The 22,581-nt window shown below is 45.4% G+C and overlaps 1 protein-coding gene across 5 annotated transcripts in view; it reads right to left on the bottom strand.

The window, feature by feature from the left end:
* PNPLA7 (patatin like domain 7, lysophospholipase) overlaps positions 1-22,581 on the bottom strand; it is a 437,365-nt gene that overhangs the window by 379,190 nt on the left and 35,594 nt on the right. For all 5 annotated transcript variants that reach the window (XR_012665266.1, XM_048823395.2, XM_048823397.2 and 2 more), the window contains 3 exons: positions 21,552-21,692; positions 19,155-19,314; positions 15,430-15,510 (listed from right to left, as the gene is read on the bottom strand). Coding sequence is in view for 4 of the 5 variants with exons in the window: in XM_048823395.2 (XP_048679352.2) it covers positions 15,430-15,510; positions 19,155-19,314; positions 21,552-21,692 (382 nt within the window). In the remaining variant the exon portion in view is untranslated. The remainder of the gene's footprint in view (positions 1-15,429; positions 15,511-19,154; positions 19,315-21,551; positions 21,693-22,581) is intronic.

Here is a 22,581-nt window from a genome sequence, read left to right as displayed (position 1 = left end):
ATGAGAACCATGGCCTGCGATCTAGTAGCTTCTGCGAGTTGCCGGAAGAAAGCCTCGTCCACTTCATCCCCCTGGTCCGGTGGTCTACAGCAGACTCCCACCACGACATCACCCTTGTTGCTCACACTTCTAAACTTAATCCAGAGACTCTCAGGTTTTGCTGCAGTTTCATACTTGAGCTCTGAGCAGTCATACTGCTCCCTTACATACAGTGCAACTCCCCCACCTTTTCTGCCCTGCCTGTCCTTCCTGAACACTTTATAGCCATCCATGACAGTACTCCAGTAATGCAAGTTATCCCACCAAGTCTCTGTTATTCCAATCACATCATTATTCCCTGACTTTGCCAGGACCTCCAGTTCTCCCTGCTTGTTTCCCAGGCTTTGTGCATTTGTATATAGGCACTTGAGATAACCCGCTGATCGCCCCTCGTTCTCAGTATGAGGCAGGAGCCCTCCCCTCTCACACGCTCCTGCTCATGCTTCCTCCCGGTATCCCACTTCCCCACTTACCTCAGGGCTTTGGTCTCCTTCCCCCGGTGAACCTAGTTTAAAGCCCTCCTCACTAGATTAGCCAGCCTGCTCGCGAAGATGCTCTTCCCTCTGTTCGTTAAGTGGAGTCCGTCTCTGCCTAGCACTCCTCCTTCTTCGAACACCATCCCATGGTCGAAGAATCCAAAGCCTTCTCTCTGACACCACCTGTGTAGCCATTCATTGACTTCCACGATTCAACGATCCCTACCCTGGCCTTTTCCTTCCACAGGGAGGATGGACAAGAACACCACTTGCGCCTCATACTCCTTTATCCTCCTTCCCAGAGCCACGAAGTCTGCAGTGATCCGCTCAAGGTAATTCTTGGCAGTATCATTGGTGCCCACGTGGAAAAGCAGGAAGGGGTAGCGGTCCGAGGGCTTGATGAGTCTCGGCATACTCTCCGTCACATCAAGAATCTTAGCCCCTGGCAAGCAGCAGACTTCTCTGTTTTCCCAGTTAGGGCGGCAGATAGATGATTCAGTCCCCTTGAGGAGAGAGTCCCCGACCACCACCACCCGCCTCCTTCTCTTGGGAGTGGTGGTCGTGGAACCCCCAACCTTAAGACAGTGCATCTCATGCCTTTCAACTGGTGGAGTCTCCTTCTGCTCCCTTCCCCCAGACGTATCATCTGGGCCACTCCCCGCAATGGTACCTGTGGAGAGAACATGAAAACGGTTACTTACCTGTATCTGCATTGCTGGTACATGGACGTTCCCCCTTCTTCTTCTGGAGGTCACATGTTGCCAAATTTCTTCACTGTCCTCCTGTCCCTGCTGCGCAGCCTGCTCTGAATCTTCAGAACCCTGTGCCTGTAGAAGCATATCCTGACATCTGTCCAAGAAATCTTCAGTTTCAGACATCAACGTGGGATGGCCAAGAAAGGTGCATGACACTCACATATTTAGGAACTCCAGGCTGTTTGAACAGCTGCAAGAAGGGACTTACTTCCCAGACCAGAAAATTACCATTGGGGATATTGAAATGCCAATAGTTATCCTTGGGGACCCAGCCTACCCCTTGCTCCTATGGCTCATGAAGCCTTCCACAGGCAGCCTGGACAGTAGTAAGGAGCAGTTCAACTATAGGCTGAGCAAGTGCAAATGGTGGTAGAATGTGCCTTTGGATGTTTAAAAGCTCGCTGGCACTGTTTGCTGACTAGGTCAGACCTCAACGAAACCAACATTCCCACTGTTATTGCTGCTTGCTGTGTGCTCCATAATATCTGTGAGAGTAAGGAGGAGACGTTGATGGCAGGGTGGGAGGTTGAGGCAAATAGCCTGTCATCCAATTTTGAACAGGCAGACACCAGGACAATTAGAAGAGCACAGCAAGGCGTGCTGAGCATCAGAGAGGCTTTGAGAACCAGTTTCACAACTGGCCAGGCTTCGGTGTGACAGTTAGAATCATAGAATATCAGGGTTGGAAGGGACCTCAGGAGGTCATCTAGTCCAACCCCCTGCTCAAAAGCAGGACCCATACCCAATTAAATCATCCCACCCAGGGCTTTGTCAAGCCTGACCTTAGAAACTTCTAAGGAAGGAGATTCCACCACCTCCCTAGGCAATGCATTCCAGTGTTTCACCACCCTCCTAGTGAAAAAGTTTTTCCTAATATCCAACCTAAACCTCCCCCACTGCAACTTGAGACCATTACTCCTTGTCCTGTCCTCTTCCACCACTGAGAATAGTCTAGAACCATGCTCTCTGGAATCACCTCTCAGGTAGTTGAAAGCAGCTATCAAATCCCCCCTCATTCTTCTCTTCTGCAGGCTAAACAATCCCAGTTCCCTCAGCCTCTCCTCATAACTCATGTGTTCCAGACCCTTAATCATTTTTGTTGCCCTTCGCTGGTCTCTCTCCAATTTATCCACATCCTTCTTGTAGTGTGGGGCCCAAAACTGGACACAGTACTCCAGATGAGGCCTCACCAATGTCGAATAGAGGGGAACGATCACGTCCCTCGATCTGCTCGCTATGCCCCTACTTATACATCCCAAAATGCCATTGGCCTTCTTGGCAACAAGGGCACACTGCTGACTCATATCCAGCTTCTCGTCCACTGTCACCCCTACATCCTTTTCCGCAGAACTGCTGCCGAGCCATTCGGTCCCTAGTCTGTAGCTGTGCATTGGGTTCTTCCGTCCTAAGTGCAGGACCCTGCACTTATCCTTATTGAACCTCATCAGATTTCTTTTGCCCCAATCCTCCAATTTGTCTAGGTCCCTCTGTATCCTATCCCTGCCCTCCAGCGTATCTACCACTCCTCCCAGTTTAGTATCATCCGCAAATTTGCTGAGAGTGCAATCCACACCATCCTCCAGATCATTTATGAAGATATTGAACAAAACTGGCCCGAGCACCGACCCCTGGGGCACTCCACTTGACACCAGCTGCCAACTAGACATGGACTAGTTGTGTGTGTTTCTCCTTGATGCAAACCCACCCCCTTTGTTGATTTTAATTCCCTGTAAGCGAACCACCCTTCCCCCTTTGAAATAAAGTAACTATTGTTTTGAAACGATGCATTCTTTATTGATTAAAAAAAAAAAATGACATAACGGACAAGGTAGCCTGGGGGGTGGGGGAGGAGGGAAGGACAAGGCCACATTGATTTGTAGTGTGGCTACAATAAACAAACTGTTTGAATGACAGCCTTCTGTTGCTTGGACCATCCTCTGGAGTGGAGTGGCTGGGTGCCCAGAGCCTTCCCCCCAGCGTTCTTGGGCATCTGGGTGAGGCAGATATGAAACTTGGGGAGGAATGCATGCGGTTATACAGTGGATGCAGCAGGGGTCTGTGCTCTTGTTGGCTTTCCTGAAGCTCCAACAGACGCTTCATCATGTTCGTTTGCTCCCCAATTAGCCTTAACATGTCATCGCGAGAGCGTTTTTTTTGCCTTCTAATCTGCGATAACCTCTGGGAAGGAGATAGGGGGAGCGTAGAAACATTTGCACCTGGGACCATTCACTGCCATGCTTTGTGCTGCAATGATTTCAAAATACTTGCTACTGGCTTGGCGTGGTAAAGTGTCCTACCGTGGAGGATGAAATAAGGCAGCCGTCCCCAGAAACCTTCTGCAAAGGCTTTCAGAGTGCCTCCAGGAGAGCATCCCAATTCTTCAGGGCAAATCAAACATTAAACAGTTCAAAAAAAGTTCAAAAAACTTTTAAACCCTGTATTGTAGTTACAAATGTGCACTCACCAGAGGTGCCTTCTCCGGCTTCAGGGTCAGGGATCCCACCTTGGGAGGGTATTGGCTCCAGGGTGATGAAAACGTCCTGGCTGCCAAGGAGAACGGATTCACCGCTTGCCTGCTGCGCATTCTCCTCTCCTCTTCCTCATCCCCAAAATCCTCTTCCCTGTTGTGTGAGACTCCCCCCCAGCGGGTGTCCACGACAGTGGTGGGATAGTGTTAATGTCCCCCCCTAGAATTGCCATGCAGCTGATCATAGAAGTGGCATGTATGGGGTCTGACCCGGTGTAACCGTTTGCCTCCTTTGTCTTTTGGTAGGCTTGCTTGAGCTCCTTGACTTTCACATGGCACTGCTGTGTGTCCCTGTTGTAGCCTCTGTCCATCATGCCCTGTGCGATTTTGGCATATATATTAGTATTTCTTCTTTCTGATCAGAGTTCAGCCTGCACAGATGCTTCTCCCCATACAGCAATCAGATCCCAGTGTCTCCCTTTCGGTCCATGCTGGAGCTCGTTTGCGATTCTGGGGAGACTGTATGGTCACCTGTGCTGCTGAGTGCTGCTGAGTTCGCCACGCTCAAACAGAAAATGAAATTCAAAAGTTCCTGGGGCTTTTCCTGTGTACCTAGCTAGTGCATTGGAGTTCAAAGTGCTGTCCAGAGCAGTCACAATGGAGCAATCTGGGATAGCTCCCAGAGGCCAATACAGTCAATCTGCATCCGCACTACCCCAAATTCAACCCAGCAAGGTCAATTTTAGCACTACTCCCCTCATCGAGGAGGAGTACAGAAGTTGACTTTAAGAGCCCTTTAGGTCGACGGAACGGGATTGGTTGTGTGGACGCAGTCATTTTTAAATAGACCTAAAGCAGCTAAATTCGACCTAACCCTGCAGTGTAGACCAAGCCTTAGGGTATTTCTCTGAGGATTAATATAAAGCTGATTTTCAGATGCAAGGATTATGCATTGAAGGGCCCCACAGTGACAGGCTATAATTTTATTTAAAAAGACTTCAACAATGACAGATTGAAATACCTACAAAAAACTAGACAGTCAGGCTGCTGGTGTGAGACTACTGCCTATCATCCTGATTAATACAGTCTCATTGTTTCCTTGTACCTCTCCAGTCTGTCTTCTCTACCTGTTGTCTCTTGTCATATACTTTGATAGAAAACTCTTTGGGGCAGGGACTGCCTGGGATAATGGGGTCCTAGGCCAAGACCAGGGCTCCCAGGCACTATGATAATACAGATAAATAATAAATAATAGTGAAAAGAAGAAAGAGCAAAATAAAGACCAGCACGTTCCAAATTATAACAAGATCTGAAGCCCTAGTACTATACACAGCAAGTATTGTGTGTATGGAGGAAGTACCTTCAAAAACACCTTTCCAGCAAGCTGGGCAGAATTTGCAGACACACACAGAGCAAATACAAAATTTCTGAGCACAGAAATTGTTCTGTTTCCTTGTTCCTTCTCTCCTTTCCTCCACCACTCAAAAAAGAAATTTTTTTTACTACTTTTCTCAGACTTGCACAGAATGTTCCCATCAACAAAAAGCGTCATACAAAACAACTTCACATTTAGCAGCTAACAAATTTCTACACTATTAAAACTGCAACAAAAGTAGATTAGACCAGGGGTGGGCAAACTTTTTGGCCCAAGGGCCACATCTGGGTAAAGAAACTGTATGGTGAGTGCTCACAAAATGGGGTTGGGGTGCACGAGGGGGCGAGAGCTCTGGGTGGGGGTACGGGCTCTTGAGAGGCTGGGCAAGGTTTTATTGATGTACATACTCTGTGAAAATCTAAATAGCAACAACCCCACTGAACTGGTGTCCTTCAAATCCAGCTACAGGCTGCAGGCGGTATTGTGACTGGCTTGGTCGGGTTATTAGGATGGACTTGGAGCAATGGGATTCCTCAAACAGACCTTTCATACTTTGTATTTCAGTCTCTGCCCAGCCTGAACCGGGCACGAGAGTGAACATGGCTGCCCATTTCAGTAGCTGGCCTTAAAACAATAACCCTCTGGCATTTCTTCACCTGTGGAGAATCCCAGGGATACCCTCAATTAGCAGCTTGGTTTTTGGCAGACAGCGCAATGTATTCTTGGTACCTGAACCATTTGGTGGTGAATCAGGCTTTACTTTCTTCATTTGAAGTCGGGGGGGGGGGGGGGTGTTAGAGTTAAACATTTTAAAACGCTTAATCCTCCCAGTACCTCCTAAGCGTTTTAAAATGTTTAACTCTAACACCTAGGAGGTTTCAGGTTAATAAGCAGTGCAGTTATCCAGCTATCTGCTCTTAAGTTCTCTGGCAGGTCACCCCGCTTCTGGAGATTCTCTCAGTAATTTCCATGTTATCTGTACATCTCTACTTAAGACTGTTTTTTGCTTTGTTCAAGGGGTTTCCTTTCCTTGTAGTAAACTTAAGAATTAATAGAAAAAAGTAATTCTGAAGTAATCCATATTCTTATTCTATTTTAGGAGGGATAGCTCAGTGGTTTGAGCACTGACCTGCTAAACCCAGGGTTGTGAGTTCAATCCTTAAGGGGGCCATTTAGGGATCTGGGGCAAAAATTGGGGATTGGTCCTGCTTTGGGCAGGGGGTTGGACTAGATGACCTCCTGCAACACACAGTGCGAAAAGCGAATGCTGAATGCTCCAAGGCCTTCGTCAGGAGTAGTTCCAGAGCACTGCCCGGTGACTCCGTGACACAGCCACCCTCTGCTCCAACCCTCATCAGATTTCTCACCCTTCTCTAAGTCATTCTTGTGGAATGTTAACTCCTCCTATCTTTGTCAATAACTTTTCTGCTACCATATTTATTTATGTGTATGAAAAATAGGCAATTTTGCAGTATAAACGTGAGACTTCAAAAAGTACCCAGAACAATTATTTGAAACCACAGGTGCAAACCTCAGCAGGGTTGACTCACCTTTTCAACCTTCTTAGATAAAATGAGTGTCATGTGGTTTAGTGAGCATAAGTGGAGTGGGGGCAGGCAAGAGAGAATCTTTCAGAGAGACCTGAAAAGATAATCCTTGTATCCAGTGTGAACAGTAGCATAGCACTTTTTGATTACAGTAGGGATTTGCCCGTGGCTAGTAATTCCTCTCTTGCTCACTGTTTTACAGTATACTGTGGTCTGTCCTCTCCCCAAAAGCCAGCTACATTTTGGTGGTATGCATATGTAGTTTGTCAAGCCCATTGGGATCAGGACAAATGTGGCACTATGTAAAATATGCATTGGACTAGCAGTCTGGAAAATGCCACCCATCTAAGTGTTAATATTTGATTAGCAAGAGAAAAGGGTACGTAGATAGATTCTAAAAAACAGTCAATTATTCATGACCTGCTCAGTACACAATACATTTTCAGCTCATGAATCATTACTTAATTTTTTCATTCCTACTTCACTTGGTTAATAAAAATCTATTCTTATCACCATTTAACTATTAGTAAATCTGCTGACATTAGGATAGGGCCTCATCTCCACATGCTGTAGAATTAATGAACAGATCAAGAGAGACTGATTGCTAGAGCCTGGCATTAAATTAAGGGTTTTGTTCATATGATACAGTGAGCTGAGTGAGTGATTCAACAGCATGATCAGTCATCAGCCATTATGGCACATACAAGTCAAGTTACATGAAAGATACCAGGATAAGATTAAGAGCAGCTAGGAAACAAAGAACCCCACAGAAAGACATATATCCACACAGCCACAGACTGTTATGACCAGGGTTTGTGCCTAGTGGACACAGCAGTGGTACTCAGAGGCCAGAAACAGTGCTGAGGGACAGAGCTGGAGTCAGGAGCCATGAGTCCAAGGGCGAGCCAAGAGACAGGCCCATTGCTACAACTGCTGGGGTGTCCACCTCATTGGATGGACACTTCCTGGATCTCCTCATGGGCTTAAATAGCACACCTGGACCAAACAGCGGCCACAAGAGAAGCTGTCTGTCCGGCCTTCTGAGGTGGTGTTTATTTCCATAGGGTCTACACAATAATGCAAACAGCCCTATCACAGCTGTCAGGTAGTGGCGTGATATCAGTCGTCCCGCACCTTGCAGCTCCAGGTTCTAGTCCCCACAGAACCTCACACAGAGGGTCTCTCTCTCTCGCTGTGTTAAGCGAATATTAAATCAATGCTCCAACAGGAATTTTCCTAATCACACTCATGATCCACTCATGATCATCAGTACAGCTGGATCTAGAGAGCCCATTCCTCCCTGTTAGCAGGAGCCCATCAATAACTAAAATTGGCTATTGAAAAACAGTACTAACTGGCTACTGTACTAGGCATTAACACTGTTACTGCCTTGGTAACTGGCTGAAGCGGTATCAGACATGAGTCACATGATACTATGCACAGACGCACAAATACCAGAAACAAAACCAAAAACTGGAACTTACAATGGCAACAGCCACCTTGACACAAGACATTTCACTGGGTTTAATCTGGTTGGCAGCCAGTTGGCAGCCGGTATCAAGTGGAGTGCCCCAAGGGTCGGTCCTGGGGCCGGTTTTGTTCAATATCTTCATAAATGATCTGGAGGATGGTGTGGATTGCACTCTCAGCAAATTTGCGGATGATACTAAACTGGGAGGAGTGGTAGATACGCTGGAGGGGAGGGATAGGATACAGAAGGACCTAGACAAATTGGAGGATTGGGCCAAAAGAAATCTGATGAGGTTCAATAAGGATAAGTGCAGGGTCCTGCACTTAGGACGGAAGAACCCAATGCACAGCTACAGACTAGGGACCGAATGGCTAGGCAGCAGTTCTGCGGAAAAGGACCTAGGGGTGACAGTGGACGAGAAGCTGGATATGAGTCAGCAGTGTGCCCTTGTTGCCAAGAAGGCCAATGGCATTTTGGGATGTATAAGTAGGGGCATAGCGAGCAGATCGAGGGACGTGATCGTTCCCCTCTATTCGACATTGGTGAGGCCTCATCTGGAGTACTGTGTCCAGTTTTGGGCCCCACACTACAAGAAGGATGTGGATAAATTGGAGAGAGTCCAGCGAAGGGCAACAAAAATGATTAGGGGTCTGGAACACATGAGTTATGAGGAGAGGCTGAGGGAGCTGGGATTGTTTAGCCTGCAGAAGAGAAGAATGAGGGGGGATTTGATAGCTGCTTTCAACTACCTGAAAGGGGGTTCCAAAGAGGATGGCTCTAGACTGTTCTCAATGGTAGCAGATGACAGAACGAGGAGTAATGGTCTCAAGCTGCAGTGGGGGAGGTTTAGATTGGATATTAGGAAAAACTTTTTCACTAAGAGGGTGGTGAAACACTGGAATGCGTTACCTAGGGAGGTGGTAGAATCTCCTTCCTTCGAGGTTTTTAAGGTCAGGCTTGACAAAGCCCTGGCTGGGATGATTTAACTGGGAATTGGTCCTGCTTTGAGCAGGGGGTTGGACTAGATGACCTTCTGGGGTCCCTTCCAACCCTTATATTCTATGATTCTATGGAAAAAGGCGTAAACAGCGAGGTGCTAAAATTTGCAGATGACACAAAATTACTAAAGATAGTTAAGACCCTGGCAGACTGCGAAGAGCTGCAACAGGATCTCTCAAAACTGGGTGACGGGCAACAAAATGGCAGATGAAGTTTAATGTTGATCAATGCAAAGTAATGCACATTGGAAAGCATAATCCCAACTATACATATAAAATTATGGGGTCTAAATTAGCTGTTACCACTCAAGAAAGAGATCTTGGAGTCATTGTAGATAGTTCTCTGAAAGCACCCACTCAATGTGCAGCAGTAGTCAAAAAAGCAAACTGAATGCTAGGAATAATTAAGAAAGGGATAGAGAATAGGACAGAAAATATCATGTTGCCTCTATATAAACCCATGGTACACCCTCATCTTGAATACTGTGTGCAGATGTGGTCGCCCCATCTCAAAAAAAGATATACTGGAATTGGAAAAGGTTCAGAAAAAGGCAACAAAAATTAATGGGGGTATGGAATGGCTTCCATATGAGGAGATATTAATAAGACTGGGACTTTTCAGCTTGGAAAAGAGATGACTAAGGGGAGATATGATTGAGGTCTATAAAATCATGACTGGTGTAGAGAAAGTAGATAAGGAAGTGTTGTTTACTACTTCTCATAACACAAGCACTAGGGGTCACCAAAAGAAATGAATAGGCAGACACTTTAAAACAAATAAAAGGAAGTATTTCTTCACACAACGCACAGTCAACCTGTGGAACTCCTTGCCAGAGGATGTTGTGAAGGCCAAGACCATAACAAGTTTCAAAAAAGAACTAGATACATTCATGGAGGATAGGTGGGCAGGAACAGTGTCCCTAGCCTCTGTTTGCCAGAATCTGGGAATGGGTGACAGGGAATGGATCACTTGATGATTACCTGTTCTAGTCATTCCCTCTGGGGCACCTGGCACTGGCCACTGTCAGAAGACAGGATACTGGGCTAGATGGACCCTTGGTCTGACCCACTAGGGCCACTCTTATGTTCCCCTTGATATCCCATGCCAAGCCACGTGGAAAATTAAATCAAGGCAGAGGATCCCACTAGGCAGAGCTCTATCTCAGTCCCTAATGCCACATATCTGTGCTGGCCCAGGGTGTGAGGGCCACCCCTTTTTCCACTGATCCCGCTTAGTTTTGTTGGTTTCCAAAGTGAGGTTTAAACATTACTGGGTTGTTTAAATGCAAATTGGATACTATTAATTTAGGCTTAAATAGAGACTGGGAGTGGCTAAGTCATTATGCAAGGTAGCCTGTTTCCTCTTGTTTTTTCCTACCCCCCCCCCCCCGATGTTCTGGTTTAACTTGGATTTAAACTTGGAGAGTGGTCAGTTTAGATGAGCTATTACCAGCAGGAGAGTGAGTTTGTGTGTGTATGGGGGTGGGGGGGATGTGAGAAAACCTGGATCTATGCAGGAAATAGCCCGACTTGATTATGTAAAGAGTTGTCACTTTGGATGGGCTAGCACCAGCAGGAGAGTGAATTTGTGTGGGGGGGTGGAGGGTGAGAAAACCTGGATTTGTGCTGGAAATGGCCCACCTGTTGATCACTTTAGATAAGCTATTACCAGCAGGACAGTGGGGTGGGAGGAGGTATTGTTTCATATTCTCTGTGTGTATATAAAGTCTGCTGCAGTTTCCACGGTATACATCTGATGAAGTGAGCTGTAGCTCACGAAAGCTCATGCTCAAATAAATTGGTTAGTCTCTAAGGTGCCACAAGTACTCCTTTTCTTTTTGCGAATACAGACTAACACGGCTTTTCCTCTGAAACCACTTAAAAAAGAGAACCACAAGATCCTTCAAAATACAAACAACCCTGAAAAATGCTCCAGAGTGTAGGTGGGCTACCTCTGAATGAAATAGCTTGGCTTATAGTATTACTAACCCTGGACGCATTGTTAGTGACCTCAGTAAAATCCTTCTGTTTTATCGTTTAAAAATTTCACTTAGCCTCCAAATTTGGCCAGATATTTAACTCTTCATGATACAATTTTTATTTTTTTTATTTTATTTTTTTTAAAGACGAGAAATAGTTGGTTCTGCAGAGGAAACACTTTAAGATGTTCCTGTTCTGAAACCCTTCTATGTTTTCCTCATATTTCCTTGAGTTCCTCTATCCTGAACGTAAGTGTAATACAGCCTTCAAATTTCACCCCACAGCTCAGCTGTGCAGTCTCTCAGACACAGGCCAAGCCATCAAGCTGGACATTTTAAAGCTTTAATGTTATTGCTACAATTTGTCATTGCCAAATTGAATGTCAAAGACAGACAGTGGACATGGGAAATGTCAGCCACACTCTGTTAAGCATCAGAACGCTGCCCTATTACTGGAGGGAAGGAAGGCTGTGAGCAGAGCGATGTAGGTGGCGTGAGTGAGTGAGTGGGAATATGAAGGGAGGGGGAAGAGCCAGGAGAAGGCAGGGAAGCAGTAGCTGCCTTGCCTTCTCCACCATCAGACCTGCTGCGGCTCACCAGTGAGGGGAGTCAATGCTCCAGGCCATAGTGTGGCAGCTCTGCTCTGCCTCTGCATCCGACACACCAGACAGGAGAGGGCCCAAGGCTCCCATGCACTCGCTGGTCCCTAGGCTGCCTGGTGTACAACATGCGATGGAAGAGAACGCTTGCAGTGCTCCCACTAAGGCTCAGGTTAGAGCAACTCTCCACCTGGACAAGCCACATTGGCTCCAGTGGATGGAACAGGCAGGGAAGCTAAGTTCCCCCTCAGCCGCGCGGCTGCCCAGCAGCCTATCATGGGCTGCGCACTTCAGGTGCCCCTCCCCCCACTGCCGCGCTGCTCCTGCCCTCCCCCTTGGAGCCCCTGGCCAGATGCTCCCAGGAGCCTCCTGCTTGCTGCGCAGAGCAGGGAGGGAGGGGGGATATTGATGTCAGGGTGTCCCCCTCCCCCTTCTTCCTCTTTGCCCCATCTCCACAGAGAGGGGAGGGGGGAACACAACAGGGCTCGGGAGTGGGACAGAGAGAGCAGCTGCTGCTGTGTCTGAACAAGCAGGCTTCAGACTGGTTGGTGCCAATCTACTTAAAAAGGGGAGCGTACTTAAAGGGCAAACGCGTCTCTCTCTCTCTCTCTCACACACACCTCCCAACACATACTTGTATTATTATTGTTCTTGTTACTTCTTTCAAAGTGTGCTATTTTAGTTATTTTGACTGGTATATGCATTTCATAATTTTTATTTCTCTTACGCTTAAATTTAATTCTTTGAGTGGTAAGTTCTAAAATGCCTAACCTGTCCTGGCTGGAATAATTGTCCCTATGGTAACTTTTTTTAAATATATATTATATCTAGGTTTTTTTGTTTCTACTGGTGGCACACATCTGCACATTACCTCGATATGGTGCACATAACAAAATTCATTCCACACATGGATGGAAAATATTAGCGGGAACATTGCAGGGAAGCATTAGTATTCTCCTTCCCGACCAAACACATGTAGTTTGTCAGAGTCAGACTGTGCCTCTCTTCCACAGCAGAGGCATTAGCTGAGTTTGTTAGAGGGAACAGTGACAGCTAAATTGAACTACCTGCCCCTTCTTATCACCTTTTCCGCAACAGCCACAAGCGTCACCACGCCCTGCAACACCCTGAGCTTTCCTTGCAGGTCTCCCATCCAAGCAGTGACCAGGCCCAACCTTGTTTAGTTACACAAGTTAGCTCGTAATTAAACAAGGGAGCTCACAGCTGAATCTGCTATAGCATTAGCCAATATTCTATCATTAAGAAATCTCCCTGCTGACATCCATTAGCTGGAAAATGTTTGACATCGTTGTGAACCCTACTTCAGCTTCTGATTTTCAGTTTAAGAGAAAAAAAAAAAAGCTAAAAATTTGACAAGTATCATTCAACACTTTTTTTGGATGCCATAAATCAGTCTCTCTGTACTTTTCTAACTCAATTAATGTCATTTTCTCTCTTCTTGTCTTTTGATGCCAGTTTCATACCACTCCTTTTGGTGAAATTAACAAGGAACAAAACAGAGGAAAAACAGAACAAAAATCAGCCACTCAATTCAAAGGGGTTGGACCTAGTCTGTAAAAGGCAGGCATACAGGTGAGTTCAACAGGATAACCTGCCGCTTTTCCAGTGGAAAATCTGCTTCCGTTATAAGCTCTTCTAGATACGGACTAAGCCTTCCCGTAGATTTGTGTGGCACCACTGGCACACCTGCAGCCCTACCGTACTATAAATAAATCATTAATAATTGAGATCCTTACTTCTAACTTCGTAACAGTTGTAACTGCTGTATTGTTTTGTCATTTGATTGTGGTTGCCATTCAGAGTGATCATAGTCTTCTAGAGGAGCATTGTTCCTATTTAGCCAAGAGCATGTTGGCTGGTGTGCCACACAACTGGCATCCCTGTGGTTCACGCCCTTTGAAAAATGCTTTCATTACAGGTTTTGGAGGGAGGTAAGCAAGATGGAGGTACTGCTAGGTCAGCCAATAATGGGGATTTGAAAGCAGGACTGAGACTTACACAATATAAATCTTTTTATCAACCTGTCTGCTTGCCCTGAATGACATGCCATCACTTTACAGGAGAAGCATGCCCAAGCCTAGATAATGGAATACTGCTGATTGTAGGAGCCATGGAAATAGAAATATTTATGTCTGCATTGCACTGTGGACTCCCCAGCCTAAAAGTGGTGAGCAGAAAACCTTTCAGGATTGTTAGGATCGCCAGCACTTAGAGTCTGTGGCTTCTCTTAATAGAAAGCTACTCCCAAACACGAGAGACAGGGTACAAGGTCAAGTATCATTAATAGCAGAGCTTGACGACTGAACTCTGTTTCCACCTCTGCTTCCAACACCCTCCAATGAATACTCACATGCCTGTGCACTACTGGAAGAGGCAAATTCACCACCTTGTATTTACCAAATCCTAAATAGGTGCAGTAGTAATACACACAATAGTCCAGAAAATCCCCCCTGGAATTCTAGTTAGTAGCATGCATTTTGTTTCAATCAGCGTAAAGTATCTCATCAGCCAGTCCATCAGCGGATAAGCAAAACAAGTTAGAGGGTACAACCCATATATGGTCACTGGCAGTATGAGCAACATTAAGAAGGATGAAAGTCATTATCTTGTTTCACAGTATAATTGCTATGTTATAAACTGAAAGATTTATTTTTAATTAGAATAGATAAAAATAATTGACTAAGTAATTAAATAGGCCACACCATCTAAGGCCAGGAGCTTGTGGATCCTAATCCTAGCTTTGCCACCATTAGTTGCAGGCATGGGGTGATTTGCTCAAGGTCATGCAGGCACAGTACAATCATTGGTACTATGTGTGCTCTGTCTAGGTATTTCAGGATGCATACACTGTAGACAGCACCCACATCCTAAGATGGCTAGATGTGGGGTTTTATTCAGGTGTCCTGCTGATGATGCTAAGTGTAAGAGAGGATGGGGTGGTCAAAGTGCAGCCTGCAGGCTACAGGATCCCAGGCCCACATCCACCTTCTTCAGCCTCTGTGGGATTCATTCACCCTGCTGGTATCACAGGCTCCAGCATGCAATGCTTCAGCTTCCTCGGCACAGAAAGCAGCTCAGCTACAGATGGAGCACTGCACGGTGGGACTTGTCTTCTGCACAGGCCACCCCTTCCAATTAAAAATAAAGGTAGCTGCTATTTGCTCCATGCCAATTAGGTACTCGCAATATAAGACTTGGCTTAATTTGAGCCCCCAATGTAGGGAAATACATTTTCCCTAGTCACTGATATACCATGGAACTAAATTTACAGCAGTGGTGAGGGGGGGGCGGAGGAGGGGAAGGGGAGAGAGGGGGTCTTCCTGGTTTCAATGGCTGTCACGTAGCTACCTCTCCCAGAGTTAAAGTGTTGGAAACATAACCAAACATCTTAAAGAAAAACAAAATTCAGTCTGTTTGCTTTAAACGAACTAGAAGAAAGAAACCCAGGGAGGGGTTCAAAGGCCAACAGCTGAAAGGTGAGGAAATAATCACACGTAAACAGTCAATTCAAATGTACACTCAGAGAGCTTTTCAATTATGGCATGTGGCTTGTTAATTGGTTAGAGGAGCACTACCCAAAGAGATGCCAGGAAAGAATCAAGGTGACAAATGTAACACCAATGTGCCAAGGCTGCATAGCTCTGACAGGCGCACTGATATATGGCAAGGTATCAGAAAAATCACCCGTGCATAGGAACTTACCGTGATAACATCAAGAATGCTGAGGAGGCTGTGGACACTGTCCCCTGCCAGCACTTCTTTAACGACCACTTCAGTGCCATCCTACAGATGGACAGAAGGAGAAGATTAATGGCTCGTATTCCATCACCATGTTTAAATGGGCCAATACAGGCAGGCCCGTGCTTCAGAAACATGGCTGTTCAACTTTCGCATTCTAATATTGCAAGATAACCTAAGCACCACCTAACGGTGGAATTCACCCAGCAGAACTAGACCCCAAGGGTGATTCTCCCTGTGCCCCCTGGAATTGTACTGATCCATTCTGAGAAGGCTTTGAACGCTACTTTCACTGTGAGTGACAGAAGCAAAGGTAACCTGTGGCACTGGAACCCAACACCAACACTATTTACTTTAATTCATTTCAGATTTACATGGGGTGAGATGCAAGTGAAAGCCCTGCTTTCCCTGTATCCCATCAACTCTTCTTTCCTTCATTTTGCAGAAACTTTGCTTCCCCCTTTGAAAGGCTGTGATGTTGCTGAGCATTGCAACACACAGAACAGCTACACAGTAAAGGTAGCCTGTTTTAGTTTCAATGCTGTTACTTCACAGGTCTGATTCCCTTCATGTGTTAAAACAAATTAAAGGGTAAGAGATTAGCATTAACAGTACCTCTCTCACTAGAAATGCTGACATGGAAGTCACAAGGCTGGCAAACAACACAAAGTATAATTAACTTCTTTTAGACTGGAGATTGAGATGACATTGTGTCACACTAGGCTGTAACGCATGGATTTTATTTTTTGTGCATACACTTTGACATGCCAATAGGTGCATTTTATGAATTGAAAAATAAATTACTGTTGATGACCATGTATCAGTAGCCGTGTTAATCTGTATCCACAAAAACAATGAGGAGTCTGGTGGCACCTTAAAGACTAACAGATTTATTATAGCATAAGCTTTTGTGTGTAAAAAACCCCACTTCCTCAGATGCAGGGAATGAAAATTACAAATACAGGCATAGATATACTGGCACATGAAGAGAAGGGAGTTACCTTACAAGTGGAGAACCAGTGTTGACCAGGCCAATTCAGTCAGGATGGATGTGGTCCACCCCCAATAATTGATGAGGAGGTGTCAATACCAAGAGAAGGAAAATTGCTTTTGTAGTGAGCCAGCCACTCCCAGGCCCCTATTCAAGCCCAAATTAATGGTGTTAAGTTTGCAAATGAATTGTAGCTCTGCAGTTTCTCTTTGAAGTATTTTTGTTCAAGTATAACTACTTTTAAATCTGTTCTTGAATGTCCAGGGAAATGGAAGTGTTCTCCTACTGGTTTTTGTATGTTACCATTCCTGATGTCTGATTTCTGTCCATTTATTGTTTTATGTAGAGACTGTCCAGTTTGGCCAATGTACATGGCAGAGGGGCATTGCTGGCACATGATGGCATATATCACATTAGTAGACGTGCAGGTGAATGAGCCCCTGATGGTGTGGTTGATGTGGTTGGGTCCTATGATGGTGTCACTAGAGTAGATATGGGGACAGAACAGGCAACGGGATGGGTTCCTGGGTTAATGTTTTTGTGATGTGGTGTGTAGTTGCTGGTGAGTATTTGCTTCAGATTGGGGGGCTGTCTGTAAGCGAGAACTGACCTGCCTCCCAAGGCTTGTGAGAGTGGGGGGTCGTTTTCCAGGACAGGTTGCAGATCGTTGATGATGTGCTGGAGAGGCTTTAGTTGAGAGCTGTACATGATGGCCAGTGGTGTTCTGTTACTTTCCTTGTTGGGCCTCTCCTGTAGTAGGTGACTTCTGAGTACCTATCTCACTCTGTAATTCTGTTTCCTCATTTCCCCAGGTGGGTATTGTAGTTTTAAGAATGCTTGATAAAGATCTTGTAGGTGTTTGTCTCTGTCTGAGGGACTGGAGCAAATGGGGTTAAATCTTAGGGCTTGGCTGTAGACAATGGATCATGTAATCTTTCCTGCATAGAAGCTGGAGGCATGTAGGTAAGTATAGCAGTCAGTAGGTTTCCAGTATAGGATGGTGTTTATGTGACCATCACTTACTTGCACTGTAGTGTCCACAAAATGGATCTCGTGTGTTGACTGGTCCAGGTTGAGGTTGATGGTGGGGTGGAAACTGTTGAAATCCAGGTGGAATTCTTCAAGGGCCTCCTTCCCGTGGGTCCATATGATGAAGATGTCATCAATGTAGCGCAAGTAGAGAAGTGCTCAGGGACGAGAGCTGAGGAAGCATTGTTCTAAGTCAGCCATAAAAATGTTGGCATACTGTGGAGCCATGCGGGTACCCATAGCAGTGCCGCTGACTTGAAGGTATAGGTTTTCCCCAAATCTGAAATGGTTGTGGGTGAGGACAAAGTCACAAAGCTCAGTCATGAGGTGTGCCGTGGCCTCATCAGGGATACTGTTCCTGACAGCTTGTAGTCCTCCCACATGTGGAATGTTGGTGTAAAGAGCTTCTACATCCATGGTGGCCAGAATGATGTTTTATATGAGAGTCTCCAGTTTTGAGAGCTCATTCTTGATCTCCTGTTTGCTGTACAGGATGCTGATCAGGTGGTTCCTCAGTTTCTTTGAGAGTGTGTGTTAGTCAGTGTAGTATGTCAATTGCAATGGATTTTTTACCTTCAGTCCATTTGGTATGATGTCCATCTGTTTGCACTTGGAGGGGAAGAGGAGGTCTGTCTGTATCTGTGTGAGTTTTTTCATTAAGTTGATGGATTTCCACTTCATACGGCTAAATTCAGTGCCTTGCATGGTGCCAAGTACTTACCTATCTTCGAGACACCACCGACTTCCTGAGGAAACTACAATGCATCGGTGATCTTCCTGAAAACACCATCCTGTATCTGCAATTTTTACTCCATGCATCTGAAGATGTGGGGTTTTTTTATCCACGAAAGCTTATGACCAAATAAATCTGTTAGTCTTTAAAGTGCCACCAGACTCCTCGTTGTTGATGACCATGTTGCCTAATGCACTGGCTCTCAATCTTTCCAGATTACTGTACCCCTTTCAGGAGTATTGCTATTAGCCAGGATGGTCATTGACTATTAGCCAGGATGGGCAGGGATGTTGTCCCTAGCCTGTTTGCCAGAAGCTGGGAATGGGCGACAGGGGATGGATCACTTGATGATTACCTGTTCTGTTCATTCCCCCTAGGGCACCTGGCATTGGTTACTGTTGGAAGATGGGATACTGGGCCAGATGGACCTTTGGTCTGACCCAGTATGGCCCTTTTTATGAGTCTGATTTGTCTTCCATATCCCCAAGTTACACCTCACTTAAAAACTACTTGGTTGCAAGATCAGACATAAAAATACAAAAGTGTCACAGCCCACTATTACTGAAAATTGCTTACTATACATTTCAGTGTATAGTCTATAAAGCAGTATAAACAAGTGATTGTCTGTATGAAATTTTAGTTCATACTGACTTCGTTACTGCTTTTTATGTAGCCTGTTGTAAAACTAGGCAAATATCTAGATGAGTTCATGTATCCCCTGGAAGACCTCTGAGTATCCCCAGGGCTACATGTACTCCTTATTGAGAACCACTGGCCTAATGAGTCACAGTCTGCCAGAAAGTTTAACACTCGCCTTACAGGGGCGAACACAGCCTGTTCCAAGTCATCACATGACAGAGATGTTGATCTCTAGCCATATGCCATTCTAATAAGAGATTTATGAAAAAAGGAGTCAGTGGCTGGGCTTATTCTTACACTTTCTTGAACGCAAACATCTAGCTTGCCATCCTGCACGACATAGATGCTGTTATCCAGCTGCCCAGGACGGAAGATGTATTCGCCTTCATGCAGTTGCACAAAGAACATGTGCTTGCACAGCTCCAGGAAGAGAGGCTTCTCAAAATGGCCAAGAACCCTGCAGGAAAGAAAAGGATCAGTGACACCGTCTCTGCTGCAAAAGGAAACCTGCAGATGCCGTGGTGCATGAGAGCCCTCCCTAAACTAGCAAAGCCTCATGGTACCAATACTGTGGGAATCCATGAGGGAACCTGGAAGTCCCATGCCATATGCAGCCACATGAAGGACAGAACTCTCTGAGCCAGAAGAGCAGGAGCACTGTGTGATCCTTGCAGGGATGAAAAGATTTGGGATTGCTTTCCAGCAAGGCCCTCTGGTCAGCACTTTGAGTGATGCTGATGGGCTAAAAGGCATCCACAACCTGCCCTCCTCAGCCAAAAGTTGATGTGTGGCCTTCGAAGGTGGGAATGTGGAGAAGATCATCAGAAGGGTCATACTGGGTCATACCAATGGTCCATCTAGCCCAGTATCCTGTCTTCCGACAGTGACCAATCCCAGATGCCTCAGAGGGAATGAACAGAAGAGGTAGTCATCAAGTGATCCATCCCCTGTTGCCCATTCCCAGCTTCCAGCAAACAGAGACTCGGGACACTTCAGATCATTGTTTTTCATCCTTGCCTAATAGCCACTGAGGGGCCTATCCTCCATGAATATATCTAGTTCTTTTTTTAAACCCTGTTACAGTCTTGGCCTTCACAACAGCCTCTGGCATGGAGTTCCACAGGTTGGCTGTGCATTGTGTGAAGAAGTACTTCCTTTTGTTTCTTTTAAACCTGCTGCCTATTAATTTCATTGGGTGACCCTAGAAGCCTGGAACATAGCCACACACTTGAAGAAGAAAATCACCCGGAAAACTTCTCTGTTCACTAATGTAACTAGAACAGCGAACTCACCAGAAAAATGTCAGAATAGAGGGGGAGGAAAATGCCAGTTTCTCAGGAGTATTTGGGAGTTTGGGATAAGCACCCCTTTCAGGGAACATGCAAGCAGGCTCTCATCACAACCAAGATCACACAGGCAAAAGCAGAAACACCAGTCTCTACCCTCATTTCCTGTCAGTACACAGCACTGAAAAGGGCTCTCTAGGCATCTCCCTAAATTTAGATTTAAAAAAAAAAAAATTCTCCCGTGACAAATTCATGTTTCAGTGGAATTTAACTGACCCATAAAATGTGTCAAGAATAATACATACTAATTGTGCCATCAGTCCATAGATAAAAGCCTAGGTGACTAACAGTAACTCTATTAGATGGCCAAGGAAGGCAGAGACTCTGCTATAATTTAGTCTTCAAGGGCATGGTGGAAAAGTTTTTTAAATCATGAAAACATCCACAAACCTACAGAGAGGAGACAAAAGATGCATAGGTTGTTTAGTCACTTACATAAAGTGAAAGGATTAGCTCAGGTTAGCTGTTAATGGACTGAAGTCCACTGTTCTCAGTGGTACCAGATGACAGAACAAGGAGTAATGGTCTCAAGTTGCAGTGGGGGAGGTCTAGGATATTAGGAAAAACTTTTTCACTAGGAGGGTGGTGAAGCACTGGAATGGGTTACCTAGGGAGGTGGTGGAATTTCAATCCTTAAAGGTTTTTAAGGCCCGGCTTGACAAAGCCCTGGCTGGGATGATTTAGTTGGGGATCGGTCCTGCTTTGAGCAGAGGGTTGGACTAGATGACCTCCTGAGCTCTCTTCCAACCCTAACCTTCTATCATTACCTCTCAAAAAATATAACAAGCAAAATAATTGGAGGCAACTGGCTCCTTTAACTGTCTCAGCAAAGAGATGCAGATGCCAGACTGAGTGAACATGAAGAGTGAACTCTCCTCCTCCCCTCAAGCCGGTCCCTCTCGGAGCAAGGTGCGTACGTTTGTGCTGCTGCTCGTGGCAAGTCTGCAGAGCTGTCAGTCTGACACGGAACACACCAAAATGGTCCAACTGCCCTTTGTTACACATTTCCGTAGCAATGTAGAAAAAAAGTCCAAAAAGAGAGTTTCAAAGGGCACAGAAAGAGCATTAACAGAAATCTATTCCACCTAGCAGAGCTCAGCATTTTTACTCCCAAACCTAGTCCATTGGACCACCCTCTTCCTTTCCTTACCTAATGCTTCTTGGCAACTGCAAATCAGTATTATTTTTTCCCCATCTGAAAAGCCTTACGCCACATACTTAAATTTATTAAAAGGCCTCATTCTGATTTCACACTCATAAAGCTTGGTGACTTCTCTGGAGTTACTGCTGATTTACACCAGTTTAGCACATATCAAGACCAAGCCTCAATCTTTCACTTCAACCTTACCTGACATTTTTAAGCATGTACAGGACTTCTGATGGCAAGTGGGAATTCTTCACATCAAATTCAGTTAGATCTGCTTCCAGCAGGGAGGGAGGCGGCTCCTTTGGTTGCAGAGTTGGAGACTCCTTCTTAAAACGCAAAATCCTACAAAAGAAAAAACAAAATGAACAGAATTCAGAGGCTCAGTCAGCTTCTGTTCATGCCGGGCTTTTGAATTACAAGCTTTCTTAACATTAAATTAAATTATTAATTATTATTATTATTATTATAAAGCAGTGAAGGTCTCAGTTTCCAATGCAGTTCCTCCCTTTTCTGGCCAACAGCAAATTTAAAAAAAAAAAAAAATTCTAACAGATCTCCCTTTCCCTCCTCGACCCCGCAAAAAATAGTGAACATGTCCTGGGGCATATCCAGATTCAGGGCTTAGACACAACCCAAGGTCAAATAAAGGGAGTCTGTGTGGGTTTCGTAAGGGGACCAACCAGAATGAAACAGACACAAACCTGACACTACAGTACAAAACAGTTCTGGGTAGAGTTGATGCCTCATAGCTCATCACCAGCTCTATCCCTGCACTCCTCCTTGAGCCACTGTGGATTGTAGAGACTATGGAACAAACCTGCACAGCAGCTAAGAATTACCGCAAACCTCCCCACTTTCCACTCCCAGTGCAAGTTTCATTATTGGGGAAGAATAGAATTTATTCCATTTTAATCCAGTGTTTGTCAGAAAAGTGGGCAATTGCATTGGATTCTCATGCTTTATGAGAAAAGCTGGTCATCCAAAAGCCCAATATAAACAGAGACAGACTGAGCCTCTTGGAAATCTAAGGCTATGTCTACACTACGAAATTAGGTCAAATTTATAGAAGTCGGTTTCGTAGAAAGCGTCGTTATACAGTTGATTGTGTGTGTCCCCACACAAATGCTCTAAGTGCATTTAGTCGGCAGAGTGCGTCCACAGTAACGGGGCAACCGTTGACTTCCAGAGTGTTGCACTGTAGGTAGCTATTCCACAGTTCCCGCAGTCTCCG

The sequence above is a fragment of the Caretta caretta genome, chromosome 16 (genome assembly GCF_965140235.1).
Source record: "Caretta caretta isolate rCarCar2 chromosome 16, rCarCar1.hap1, whole genome shotgun sequence".
Taxonomy (NCBI): Eukaryota; Metazoa; Chordata; order Testudines; family Cheloniidae; genus Caretta; species Caretta caretta.
This window is presented reverse-complemented; position numbering and strand designations above follow the sequence as displayed.